Source organism: Mastigoproctus giganteus, chromosome 12, assembly GCF_048544385.1.
Source record: "Mastigoproctus giganteus isolate SK-2022 chromosome 12, ASM4854438v1, whole genome shotgun sequence".
Lineage (NCBI taxonomy): Eukaryota > Metazoa > Arthropoda > Arachnida > Uropygi > Thelyphonidae > Mastigoproctus > Mastigoproctus giganteus.
In genome coordinates, this window is record NC_143586.1 from 172,381,498 (window position 1) to 172,396,677 (window position 15,180).

General features: G+C 38.7%; 1 protein-coding gene across 1 annotated transcript in view; it reads right to left on the reverse strand.

Annotated features, from left to right (window-relative positions):
- LOC150077598 (phospholipid-transporting ATPase ABCA1-like) overlaps positions 1-15,180 on the reverse strand; it is a gene marked incomplete at its 3' end in the record, with an annotated part of 856,770 nt that overhangs the window by 585,053 nt on the left and 256,537 nt on the right. Inside the window, exon 12 of the mRNA XM_090386943.1 lies at positions 8,186-8,389. Coding sequence (XP_090243069.1) covers positions 8,186-8,389 — 204 coding nt within the window. The remainder of the gene's footprint in view (positions 1-8,185; positions 8,390-15,180) is intronic.

A 15,180-nucleotide genomic window follows, 5' to 3' on the forward strand; every position in this document is an offset into this window, starting at 1 on the left:
CCACTGATTTGTATAGTGAAAATTACCTTGTTATAACTATTGGTAAAAATACTGTATATAACTGACAGTATCCCATGTGCTAGTACAGCATTACTACCCCTGTATCACAACCCCAGGTGCTATTACCTTTAGCAGCATTAAGAGTGCAAACCCACCAAGTTGAAAATTTAATTTGAAGTTACTGTGACCACACACAGATCTATGCTTTTCCCCAGGGGGGAAGAAGACTACGACAACACCCAGGTTTTTTCATTCTCCACTGCCCTGAGTGTGGTACCACACAGCTGGTAAGTTAATCTGGCATTACTGCTTTCCACATGAAGTTCTGCATTTTTCAATATTCTCAGCCTAAACTTCTCAATTTGTCTAGATCTTGTTGAGGTAGCATACCCTGATTACTGTGATCAACTACCCTGCCAACCTTCATATATCTAAAGACTAGGCATTAAGCACAATATGCCTTTATCACTATCATTAATAAATATATAAAACAACAATGCGCCCAGCACTGAACCCTGAGGGAGGGGACTTCATTAATAACCCAAGTCCAAGAAGAGCAGCACCCATTAATAGTCACTCTATCTTCTCTCAATTCAACCATCCCTTAATCCATAGCGCCAACTTCCCCTTCCAGACCTGTAATAGCACTTACACAACAAGTACTATGTACAGGTCTGGAAGGGGAAGTTCACAAATGTTGATCAAAGGATGGAGTGATTAATTACAGACCTGTAAGCTTGACTTCTCTTCCAGGATAAATAATGGAGTCGCTGGTTAAACAAGTAATGCAGGATCGTCTAGATAGGAATGCAGTTATATGGCAGTCACAGCATGCATTTGTTAAGGGGAGTTCTTGTCTGACCAGTTTGATTGAATACTATTACACAGTAAAAGAGGGAGTATATACAAAAAGCAATTTTTACTTCATATAATTAAATTTCAGAAAAGCTTTTGACACTGTTGCACAGAAAAGAAAGATTGCCATATAATTGGAGTGGCATGGCAAAAGAGGTAAGAAAATGCTAGTACTGGCAAAAAAAAAAAACCTATTTTGCATATCATCACTCCATCCCCTTTAATAATTTGTCTAGTTCTTCCTTAAATTTATTTACACTATCCGCTTCCACCACAACACCAGATGGAAGTTTGTTCCAACATTAAAATACATGTTGGCCGAAAGAATTTCCATATATCTCTCTCCTGCAACCCTACTTCCATTTAAATTTATGCCCACTCATGTATGTTGTTTGAGCAAGAGTAAGGATACAATCAAACTTTAGCTTACACAATCCATTCACCTAGCCTCCAGATGCCACAATTTGCAAAATGGAAACTCTTTCTTCAAACAAACACCCTTTTGCTCCATCCACCAATCTTGTTACTCTTCTCTGCATCCATTCTAAAAGATCTGCTTCCTTCTTAAAATGAGGCTTTCGGACCTGTACACAGTACTTACTATATGTTTGTACCTCTCCAGTCCATAGGAACTGCCCCTGAATCAAAGGATACTTTCATAATTACTGATAAAGATTTGCTTACATCTTTTGCTCCTTCTCTTCATACAATTGGATAGATCTCATCCGCCCCAGGAGCCTTATTCACATTTAGCCTCAGCAATCTCTCTTCTAGATTCTTCTCAGTTATCACAAAATCATTTAGACCCCTGTTAGAATTTCTCGCACCCCTATTCCTTCTGCATGAAGGTAAATGCAAAATATCTATTCAGTTTGTCAGCAACCTAAGCAGGATCATCACTAGTCATACATACTATTCATATCCAGTGAACCAATATTATTTTACAAGGCAGTTTAGGTTGCATCTTTAGTAATAAGAGTGACTCTGTCAATCATCATTGTGCAGGCGAAGTTTTTACGGCTCCGGAAATAGAGAAGTTTTTTTTTTTTTTTTTTTTACTTTTGCTGTTTTATTGACCTAAATTGGCATATTAATTTATTTTCTAGAGTAACTTTATATTCCTAGTCACGATACTTAGTTTATATTTTTAACTTCGATAAAGATTTTGTAAGTTATTACTTAGTATCGGGAAGGGTAACCAATCCACGTGTTTTACAAGGTTTTGCAGCTCCGGCGAACGCTTTGTTTTTAGCTATATTTAGCCAATTTATTGACTTAATTGTTATATTAAATTATTTTCTATAAGTAGCTTATAGACCTAGTCAAGATCCTTGATTTGTTCTGAATTTAGATAGCGAGATTTTGGAATAATACTTAGTATCCGTAGATTTACCATTTGTAACTTGTCGCCATTGTTGTACAATACAACGTTATATCCCGTACTAGATAGCTTTAGCTTAGTATAGTATATTGCATTATCAATTAATCAGTAAAATTTATTAATCTTGTTAAACTTCATTATCAATTAAATTGTACCTTTCTAACTAAAAAACGACTTATATTTTACAAGCATAACATTATTAATTAATACATAACATGATACGGAAGTTATATAATGAAACTCTGAGATAATCTCTATACTGAAAAAAATAAATAAATAAAAAAATACATACATACATACATATATATACATACATACATATATATATATATATATATATGTATATATATATATAGTGGTATAGCTGCATTGGGATATAAGTTTAGGGTTATATATTTTGTATTGAAATTGAATTTTATTGAAATTAAATCTAAATCATGACTCAGACCAGAGCAGCAAAACAAAAGGTGCAAGCTAATGGGAGTGCTTTGGCTCAGGTGGTTCAGAGTTGCCCTCTGAATCATAGCCTTTTAAAATGCACTGCTTGCTTGATGTTTGTGAAGCAATCAGGTATGGGACATGATATTGCCAAGGGAAATATCTTTGTGTGTGTGCGCAATGTAAGGAGTGTGAGGAAATCAAGCTAGAACTCAGCGTTATTATGGGCCTATATAAGAGCATGAAGGACAGGGTGGATGCCCTCGAAGGACCTAAATTGAAGGTCCCATCAAGCTCTCAGCTGCCCACATAAATGCCAGAGCTTGCACTTGAACATCACACAACACAGAGGCAACCCCAAGAGGAAATGGCGAACATATTGTGCAAAAAAGGATCGTGGAACAGGACCAGGGTATGTATTCCAGGGACAAAGTTTGATGATGTTGTAGAGCAGATGTCATCTTTTAAGGGCACAAAAGGTGATATTGTTGTACACGTTGGCACTAATGATATTAAGAGTAGGAGACCAGTGGAATTACTTAACAAGTACAAGTCATTGTTGAAAAAAAGCCGTGAATTAGGGTTGAATTTGAAAGTGCCTGCAATTCTGGCCAGACATGATAGGAGGGAGTATATGATGAGAGCCCTGTTGATCAATTCAGCCCTGGAAAGATTGTGCAAGGCTCAAGGGGTAGAATTTTTCTCAGCCTGGTCTGTGCTTGTTAATAGGAGAGACTGCTTCTACAGGGATAGGATACACTTAAATAGAAAGGGTGCAAGAATATTTGCTGATGCTATGGATGCAATGTTAGATGGTTCGGAAAACTGCTAGATTGGGGGGGGATACACGGACTAATAGATTAACAGTAGCCACTGGCAGAGGTGAAAGTGACTCTTTCACTGGCTTCTACTGGAATGACCAGCAGCCTGGAAAACAAGATGCAGGGGATTTCAGTGACTGCTGGGAGTCATTGTGGTACAAGTAAACACACGGGTTCTGTTAGGATAGTTAAGAATAGGAATAGGTGCACGTATACTTGCGTGTACACCAATGCTAGGAGTTTGGTAATAAATTTGATGAATTTGAGGTATTGCTCAGTACATCAAAGGCAGATATTGTTGGGATATCAGAGACGTGGTGTCACACAGATATAAGGAATGCAGAACTGGAATTTGGGGAGTACAGTGTGTACAGGAAGGATAGACAAGATAGGAAGGGAGGAGGGGTTATACTATTAGTTAAGAAACACATAAAATCCAAGGAAGTGAAGCCAGTCGACATCGCTGAACAGTGCAGTGTCGAGTCAGTTTGGTGTCACATAAGCACTGGGAACTCAAATTTGAGAGTAGGAGGGTGTTATAGGACTAATGCCTCTGATGAGTATAATAAAAAATTGTAAAGGGAAATAGAGTGGGCCAGAAAATCAGAGTCTTATAATGGAGGATTTTAATTTCCCAGATATTGACTAGAATTTGTGGGTTGGTCACTCACACACTAGCAAGGCTTTTGTGGATTTATTGGATGATTGCATTCAACATTAGCATATTCGGAAGGCAACTAGAGGATTTTGTTTGTTATTTGGTTTTTAGGAGCATTAGCAACTAAAGCCATATTGCTCCGGGGATATGCGGTGGTCATTCCCTTACCTTTCCGCATCCTCCGTATCTGGCAACTGGAGGGAGTAATACTCTTGATCTGATTATCAGTAGTGATTCGTCATGCACTAAGAATCTGCAGATAAAGGAACCACTAGGTGGCAGTGATCACAGTGTGCTGAAGTGGGATTTACTCAAAGAGGTAACTACCAGCAAGGGTAAAGGGAAGGGTTTTTGCTTTCAAAAATGTGACTACGGAGGTCTGAGACAGTATTTAAATTCTATACGGTGGGACCAACTCATGATGTTACCAACAGCAAATTCAAAATGGGAAGCATTCAAAGAATTAATCTTGGAAGCTACTAGGCTTTACATACCAACTAAGAAATATTGTTCAAGGTTTAGGCCTAAATGGAAGTCAGATGAACTAATGAGACATGTGGCAGAGAAGAAAAATGCATGGGATACATATAAATTAATGTGTGACATGGAAGCCCACAATAGATATAAGCTGGTCTGTAACCAAGTCACAAAGGAGGTTAGGCAAGCAAATGCAGATTATGGGAAATCTTTGTCAGAGGATGCAAAGAAAAACAGCAAAGAGTTCTTCTTTACCCATGTAAACTCTAGAAGGAAGGGGATGAATCAGATTGGTTCACTGGATATCGATGGTTTAACTTTTGATGATCCTGCTCAGGTGGCTAACTAAGTGAGTATTTTGCATCTACATTCACACATAAGGAGTTATTCAGGGAGGGGAATGCCTGAGGTGAACTAAACTCTGACAGTGAGCTAGATGATTTTGTAATAACTGAGAGGAAAATGGAGGAGAAATTGTTGAAGATAAACACAAGAAAGGCTCCTGGGGTGGATGGGATCTATCCAGTTATATTCAAGGAGGCAGCAAAGGAAGTAAGCAAACCCTTAGCCATAATTATGAGAGCTTCCTTGGACTCAGGGGAGGTACCCATGGACTGGAGATGTGCAAATGTGACCCCAATTCACAAAGGAGAACAAAGAGTGACACAAGTAATTATAGACCTGTTTGTTTAACTTCTGTTCCAGGGAAATTAATGTAGGCACTGATTAAAGAAGCACAGCAGGATCATCTAGACAAGGCTTCAGCTATAGCTCGGACACAGCATGGGTTTGTTAAGGAGAAGTCGTGTCTGACCAATTTGATTGGATACTATGATGCAACTGGATGATGGGAATTACTTTGATATCATATATTTGGATCTTAGAAAATCTTTTGATACTGCTGCACGTGGAAGACTGCTGCACAAATTGGAGCAGTGCGGCATTGGAGGCAAATTGCTGCTATGGATAAAGGGATGGTTGAGTGGGAGAAGACAGAGTGGTAATCAATGGACACTGCTCTTCACGGACTAATGTCATTAGTGGAGTCCTCAGGTTTCAATGTTGGGTCCATTGTTATTTTCTGTATTTATAAATGATATTGATGATAGCATATCAGGCTTAATGTCCAAGTTTGCAGACGATACAAAGGTTGGCAGAGTTGTTAATGACAGTATGTTGCTGCAACAGGATCTAGAAAAGTTGAGCAGGTGGGCTGAGAGGTGTCTAATGTAAAGTACTACATATGGGAAGCAGTAACCCCAGAGTAATGTATCAACCCTGTGGTACTATACTGACAGTGGTAGAGAATGAAAAGGACCTGGGGGGGTAATTGTGCAGGCAGATATGAAGTTTTCTGAGGAGTGCAGACGGTCTGCAAGAGTAGCTCATGGTGTGTTGTCAATGATATACAGGAATTCTTTTAGCAGGGATAAGGAGGTGTTTATCCCCTTGTATAAGGTGATCGTCAGGCCACACCTTGAGTACTGTATACAGGTCTGGAGGCCTCATTTTAAGAAGGATGTAGAGCTGTTGGAATGAGTACAGAGAAGAGCAACAAGATTAGTGAATGAAACAAAGGGTTGCTCTTAAGAAGAAAGGCTTAAGTTTTGCAGATTACGGCGTTTGGAGACTAGACACCTGTGAGGTGATCTGATTGAAGTGTATAAAGCCTTGAATGGTTTGAGCACGCTCAATTCTGAAGGGATTCTACCTCTTGCCAGTGGGTGGTTGATTGGTGAAACAGACTTCCATGTTTTGTTGTGGAAGTTGATAGCCTAAATAAATTTAAGGCTGAGCTGGACAGGTATTTGGAATGAATGGAGGGATGAAATTGGAGTTTTTTTTTGGCTGATGCTGCATAAGCTTGCTTTCTTGCCTCCTGTTCCTCTACTAATGCTAATATGATTGATCCCTTTCTTTCTAGTACTTAGGAGTTTTTGCTACTTTACTTTGCATTTTTTATTTCTACTTTTATCAGCATAATAACTCTCTACTGCCTTCCGATGAACCATAAACATAAAACAACCATAAACAACTTCTTCTCTGAAGACTGTCTGCCTCTTATGAAATCAGTCCACTGTCTTTTTTACCAGTAGTGATAATATTTGGGGCAGACTGTCTACCTTTTTTTTTTTTTTTTCCTAAATGCTGTAGCTGGCTTCACCCAGTGAAGGATTTATTTACACCTTTCTTCTATTTCATTCTTTTTTAGGGTGCAAAGATGTTGGTGTGTGATTTTTTAATGGCTTGCTCTCTCTCTCTCTCTCTCTCTCTTCAGAAGTTTTTTTAGGCCTGCCTTGTCATGGTGTGGTGCCAGGAAGTCTTTCAGCTCATTACTTGCTTCTTGGTAGCTAAGTGGCAATCAAATCACAACAACACTACCCAACACTACACTACACTTCCCAAAAACACAATCAGTACAGTTCAGTATTCATTTTTACACATTGTACTTCCCATATTCAAATTTTGCATCCCTTATTATGAGTGGCACCATATTTCTGATATGGTGCCACTCATAATATCCATACAATGCTTGCATTTGATGACTTAACAACTGCTTCAAATTCAACAAATTTGTTTACTATACTCCTGTTTTTACTCTGAATACCTTAACACAAACCATGTATTTCCTTCTTCCAATAGGGCCACCCCAGTAGGCCTTGTAATCCCTTACGACACATTGTTTTGAGGGAAGTGAATGATACATGTTCTTCCATATATAAAACTGAATATTTCAACAGGAGCAGTGCAAGAATCACTTTTATCTCTGCCTGCTGTTAACCTATTAGTCTGTGTATCCCCCCACCAAGCTATCAGTTTTCTGATATCTAATACTGCCTTGACAGCATCAGCAAGTATTCTTACTTCCCTGAAAAACAGCCTCTCCAGTTAATGAGCACAGATAATGATGAGAAAAATTTTATCTCCTGAACCTTTCATATCACAAATGATTGGCCAAAATGATTGACAAGGCACTCAAAGTACTCCCCCCCCCCAAGGCAGAATAGCAGAAACTTTCAAATTTAATCCCAACTCTTGACTCAACGTTGCCTCATACTTACTCAGTAAAATCTCAAATCTCCTACTCTTAATATCATTACTACCAAAGTGTATAATATCACCTTTTCTGCCCTTAAAAGATGTTACTGCTCCTCTACATCATCAACTTTTTCTCCTGGCAGACAATATCTGGTCCTATTCCACCTATCTTTTTTACAAAATATATTTCCAATTTCCCTGGCAATAGTCATGAATGTGGTTAAATTTGAGGCAAAATTCAGATTTCAAACACCAAATGAAAACAATAGAATTGGAATAAGCTGTAAATGTCTGCATTTGCAGACATTTACAGCTTATTCCAGTTCTTCTATTGTTTGGTCAGGTGGTCAAATCAGTGTGTGTAATTTACGAGATATATCAAATGAGTCAACACCTTTCAATCAGTTCTCATACATTCCACTTTGAGATCTTTGCAAAATATTCATTTACAATAAACATCATATACAAAACAGCATAATTTAATTACTATAAATTTTCCATGGAAGATAAACTTACCTCTAAATAATCTCTAGTTTCTTTAACATAAGAATGTATCCACTCTAACCAATTTTCCCAGTGATCAATTAAATTTCCTACTGCCCAGTGAATGACATCAACAGCAGTGAGTAATGTGTCATTACCTATACCTGCAAGTGAGGTATTGTTTGTAAGAGCATCTATTAGCTGAAGAAAGTTCAATGAATCTGGTGTTGTAATATTCTAGAGAAAACAAAAAGAAATGTTTTTCAAAATGTTATTTTATAATTGAAATGGTATTTATAATATAAGATCTAAACAAAAAAAACTTATAAATGTACGAGGTGCTACCCAAAAGTTCCCAAAATGTATTTATAAAATAAATTAGAATTCATTCTGCATCATAGTTGCCACCATCACCTTCGAAGTAGTCCCCTTGAGAGCGTAAACACCGATCCCAGCAGGCGCCTCCGTAGCCAGGTGGACAGGAGCGGCAGTGCGTAGCACACGCTTCTTGATTAGACTGGGGTTCAAGCCCGTGACCACCAAATATGGAGGATGCGGAAAGGTCAGGGAATGACCACTGCATATCCCCAGAGCAATATGGCCTTAGCTGCTAATGCTCCTAAAAACCAAACAAACAACAAACCGATCCCAGTGCTCCTCCCATGATTTGAATGCTTCCTGAAAGTTCTTCTTTGTCATAGTGTTCAGCACCGCCTATGATTCGGTTTGGATATCCTCTACGCTGTCAAATCTTAGGGGCTAAGTCTGATGAATAAGGGGGGGGGGGTCAATTGTCATGTTGTTGGATGCCAAAAACTGCACCACAGCAAGAGATGTGTTGGCCAGTGCATTGTCACGATGAAGGACCCAGTTCTTTGTGCGCCACTTCTCTAGACGTTTCCTCCTGGCAGCTTCCCTTAACTACCTCAGGATGTTGCGTTGACCGTCTGGAGAGGAGGGACGAATTCCTTATGAATAATCCTGTCAATGTCCAAAAAGCAGATCAGCATGGACTTCACATTGCTCCTCACTTGTTGGGCTTTCTTCAGTTGGGGCAAAGATGGGCTCTTCCACTGGGAGGATTTTTGCTTGGTTTCTGGGTCATACCCATATACCCAACTCTCGTCACCAGTGATGACCATGGAAAGGAAGTTTTGATCACTCCTGGCCCATTCTTGAAGATCTCTGCTAACATCCATACAATGCTGCTTTTGGTCTCATCTGACAAGAGCCACACCATAGTCCTACAATACTTGCAGTCTTCGTGGATAGCCGACCGAACTTTTGTGACATTTTCCAGGGTGGTGCTCAATGATGAATGCCCAGAGTGATTATTGTCATCAACAGACATTCGACAATTTTTAAAATGGTACAATCAGTAGTGGGTCTGCATCTGGCCTAAAGCATTGTCAACAAAAGCTTGTTTCAACTTCTTATGGGCTTCTGCTGCTGTATCGTGAAGAAGGAAACAAAACCCGATGTAAGCATGTTGCTTTCCCATATCAGCCATCGCAAACTACATGAAACACTGCGAAAGAACTGCACATAAATATTCAATGACTCTAACCAGCCGAACACCACGTGGCACACCGATTCACAAAGGATGCATGCAGTGTTACTGATCGCCATAAGTGTACTTAAGGGAACCCATTTTCAGTCCATTGAAGACATTCAAAAAAAGAAAATGACCAAAGTGTTAAAAGGACTTACAGAAGATCACTTCAATTAATGTTTCTGCACTTAGAAGAAATGTATGGAACAGTATGTGCAAGCCCAAGGCAATTATTTTGAAGGGGATATAACTTTTAAGGTATGAAATATTTCATTATATTTATTTTATTGCAACAGTCTCATTATTTAATAGCCACACCTCATATAGAGAAGACATTTAAATTTATAAATTAATTTGCACAATTACTTACTGTATTTGCAATATTGTGCTCTGAACATTTAAATTTTACAGATTTACAACATAGCACATGTACTTATTTGTATTTACAGTACTGTGCAATTTCAGAAATTCTCTTGATTATTATTTTTAATATAAGCATCATATTATAATGTTCACATGTTGCCTTGACCTGCTGGTAGTCTATCACTTCATTTCTTCAACAGGTATTCCAAATGTTGGTATACCTGTTAAGGATCGGAAAGATTTAAGTCATTTTATGACTTTCAAGAATTTCTTTTCCATACTTCTTATCCTCTGTGTACATATACACACCAGCCTTCATATCACAAATTGCTGCTAATGTATTTGTTGGGAACATTCCTCTTATAACAGAAGGTGTGAGGGGATGAGATGAAGTGGCAAATAAGTGGCAGACTATCAATAAGCTGACAAGGTTATCTGAACTAGAAGCACTTTCAGGAACTGATAAGAGGAACTTTATTTATTGATTAAAAATTGTTATTTTTTATAACTTTTTATTGCAAGAGTTAAATTAAATTAATCTTCAAAATGATTTTATTTTTAATAACCAAATGTGGTATTTACTTATTGCTGTTAATGGTGATTTCTCTATTCTTCTTTAGTTGAGAGAAATGTTAAACTGTTGGCTTTGTAAATAATGTGTATATTAATTTTAGTTTTGATCTGGTTATGAGGTCTTACCGAACTGCATAAGTTTTGTCCACTAGTGTCTTATATCCTTTACTCTTTAAACTCTTGCTTTCTTCCTCTTCTGGGGATGCCTATTTCTTTTATCTCCTTGCTTTCCTTCTCTTTCCCATCCATTCCCTTACCCCTACTTCTCACGCTATGTTTCTTCCTTTTCATTTTTTGTTATTTATTGGGATAACAAGTTTTCTTGTTATCTAATTAAGAGCTTTTACCTATTGGTGGTCCCTGGCTTGCCTCCACATGGCATGGGATGGGATGGGAGTCGGAGGCAGCGGACCAGGTGTTCACTGCCCTCCGGCTGTGAAGTTGCCAGGAGCCGGCACTCAACATTCAACATAACACACACACAAACTTTACATACCAACACTTATTAACACTTGTCAGCTTCGGCATGTTTGCTTTTCAGATGCTATTGTGGCACATAGGGGAAACCCTGGAGACTGCCTCAAAAAACTAAAAGAATACCTTAAATAACTTTTGATTTAAAATTAGTAGTGTAGTAATTATTTGTAATTCTCTGATTAATTTGGTGCATCATTGTAATTGCTTAAAAAAAACCACAATCGACTTATGCTGCCATTGTGTTGTATCGATAAGATTGCTTGAATTTTTCACTAAAATACTATATAGAAACCTGCAATGCTTGCAGGTTTCTATATAGTTTTTTTTAGCAGTGTAATCAGTATTAGAAGAAGCTTATAGACTATAATTTATACATACATGTTTTACATACGTATATACATGTTTTAATATCTTAACTGTCACATAGCACGACATTAATATTCACAGAGCTTTTGTATCGGTGATTTGGCAAATATAATATTGTCTACCTAGTGTTCCAGCATAGTAACAGAATTGTAGGTTTTAAATTGTGGTAAACAAGTAGCTCGTAGGTATCTCAAAAGTTCAAATCACAGATGTTGGTATAATCAGATAATTATATTATCTATTATAATTAACTTAAAAGTCTACAAGCGTAACGGTATGTCAAAATACATATATCATAAACTTGGTAGTGAAATACATATAACGTAAGCTTCATAGTGTAACATATATAACATAAACTTGAAGCATAATACCTATTGCTGCTGCACAAGTGTTATTTATTGCATTTAATTATATTAGTTTAGTGTAGTATTCTCGATTATACTGAATTTAAATAGAAATCATGTTCCAAACTAGAGCAGCAAAGAAACTTGCTCAAAGTAGCAGGAATGCTGTGAATTGGGGAGGAAGAACTAAATGGGGTGATTCTCGTATGAAATCACAGCCTACCAAAATGTACTACATGTGCAATGTGCGTAGATCTTTCTGAAACAGGACATGATACAGCCAAGGGGGATTTCTTCATGTGTGCTTGGTGCAGTGTGTAGAGAAATTAGGTGGCAATTCAATGTTCTGATGGGCATTTTTGAGAAGTTGAAGAGTAGGGAAGATGACCTCAAAGGAATTAAAATGGGGGGCCCCATCAAGCTCTCAGCTTCCCTACTCAATGTACATCAGGCAACGCAGCGTCAATCCCCGAAGGCAGAATGTGCTAGTCCCACAGCTATTGCTGGTGACTCTATTGTCAGGAAAATGGGAAATATATTCTGCAAGAAGGATAGGTGGAATACAACCAGGGCTTGTCTGCCAGGGGCAAAAGTTGATGACATAGAGGAGGGCAATATTGGAAAAAAGTTGCGAGTTAGGGCTAAATTTGAGTGTCTGCAATTCTGCCGAGGAAGGAGTATATGATGAGAGAACCCTGTCAGTCAATTAAGCCCTGGAGAGATTGTGCAAAGATCAGAGGTTGGAATTTTTCTTAGCACAGTGTGTTGTTAACAGGAGAGCCTGCTTCTACATGGATGAGAAACACATAAGTAGAAAGGTTGGTTGGTTGTTTTAGAATTTTATGACGCATTAGCATCTATGGCTATAATGCGCCAAGTCAAAAAGGTGTAAAATATGAGTATAATATTATAATTGTTTATATATTATTGTAAAGAAATATACAATATAAAAAGTTTATAAAACATAAAACGATAAAAACATTCTAGATAAAGTTATTTAGATTAATAAGTTGTAAAAACTTAAATATAGCTGACATGTTGTTGTTGTCCGATAAAATCTGTCTGAGTGTATAAGGCTCAGACAGATGGCTAAAATATAAACGGCAATCATTATAAAAAGACAGACATTCAATTAAAATATGACAGACTGTTAAAATGGTGTCACAATTTCTACACATAGGACGATCGTCTGCCATCAGCAGATAGTAATGTGTCAAGTGACAATGTCCTATGCGGAGCCGAGATAGAACAACTTCCTCTTTTCGGTTCCTGCACAAACTAGACTGCCAATGTTCAATTACAGGCTTAATCTCATATAATTTGTTTTCAGCCTGTCCATGCCATGAGTGATGCCATTGGGATACCAGTTTCTTTCGAATTACTTGCCTGTAGTCTGTATAGGGGGACTAACAGGCAAGAGTTAAATAGATTCGATGATTTGGCTGCAATGTCTGCCAAATCATTTCCTGAGATCCCAATATGGCCTGGGATCCAGCAGAAATGAACATCAAATTCAGATTGTGAAAGGAAGTGCAGCTTCTGCTGTATCGGGGTCAGGACAGGATGAAGGTTGAACCTCACTGATGATAAAGCCTGCAATGAACTCAGAGAATCGGTATATATAATATATTTTTTGTGAAGGGTGGTTTGTGTACGATCCAAGGCTAGCTCAACTGCATGCAGCTCTGCAGTGAACACATTGCATTTGTGGGAGATCTGCTCAGATACCGTGGTGTCTGGGAAAACAGCTGCAGAACCAACAGACACTTCTGACCTCGAGCCATCTGTGTAGATGGGCAAGAAGTCAGAATGTTCAGAGTGCTGTGCTAAAAAGAGCTGCAGGTATACAGCGGATGGTGTACTGCCCTTTCTCCAATTGTTAAGGGACAAGTTGCAGTTTGGGACATGAGCATGCCAGGGAGAAGGTGGGTTGCCCTGGTGATAGAGCAATATTGTCTAATGTGATGTCCAAATCGCTAAGTAGCCTTTGGATACGAATACCAAATGGTTGATTGGCAGTCTGGCGAGTGTTGTACAGATTTTCCCAACGTGGCTCAAAAATGGGTGTCCACGTCAGATGGTCTGGCAGGGATTTCAGTTTCAAAGCATACTGTAGAGACAACTGTTTCCTTTGAAGCAATAACGAGGGCTCATTTGCTTTGACATATAGGCTCTGGACAGGAGATGTTCAGAATGCTCCAGTGGCAATACGGATAGCCTGATGGTGGATGGGATCCAGCCATCGGAGTACGCTGAGTCTAGAAGATGCATATACTTGGCACCCGTAATCTAAATTTGATCGCACAAGTGCACAATAGAGGTGCAAAAGGGTGCACCGGTCAGTGCCCCAAGAATGTGAAGAGATTGCATGTAGGATATTCAAGCCTCTCGTGCACTTCGTACGTAGTTGACGAATGTGTTGTAGAAAGATCAACTTTCTATCAAATACGGGCCCCAAAAATCTAGTCTCAGGTACTACTGGAATAGCATTAAGTCCAAGCCTCAATTCAGGTTTGGGGGTGAAGACTGCGCTTTCTGCAAAAATGCATGCAAAGAGTCTTCTGTGGAGAGAACCTGAATCTGTTATTCATTACCCATGAGTTCAGATGGTCAACGGCACATTGCAGTTGCCTCTCAATTATCCTCATGTTGCAGGAATGACAGAATATGCTAAAATTGTCCATAGAGGGCACAGTTTACAGTTGGAGGAAGTTGTTCTGTGATGGTAAAAAGCGTAACACTTAAAATGGATCCTTGAGGTACTCCCTCCTCTTGGCTAAAAGAGCCAGAGAGAGTAAATCCTACATGGACCCAAGTCTATGTAGGATCTACGTCACTGTTGGAAAGAACGATGAGATATAATGTTTTTTATAAAATTTGGGAGATGACCTCTAAGGCCGATGCCATCTTTTACAATTCCAAATCTCCCAGTTGTGTCATATGCTTTTTCCATATTGAAGAACATGGACACCAGGTGTTATCGTTTTAAAAAGGCATCTCGAATGGAAGTTTCGAGCCTGATTAAATGGTCCAAAGTTGACCTGTTCCTACGGAAGCCACACTGCAATCTGGAGATGAGCCCATTTGCCTCCAAATACCATATAAGGCAGGCATTCACAATTCTCTCCAGAATTTTGCACAGAGCTGGTCAGAGCAATAGGACGGTAGTTCATTGGGATTTTAGCACCTTTTCCTGGCTTAGGAAAGGCAAGCACGAATGTCTTATGCCACGAATCCAGAAACTGCTCTTCTTGAAATATTCTGTTATATAGAAAGAGCAGTTGGTCCATGGATTTTGCTGACAGATGCATTATCATATCATAATGGATAAGATCTGGTCTTGCAGCACTTGC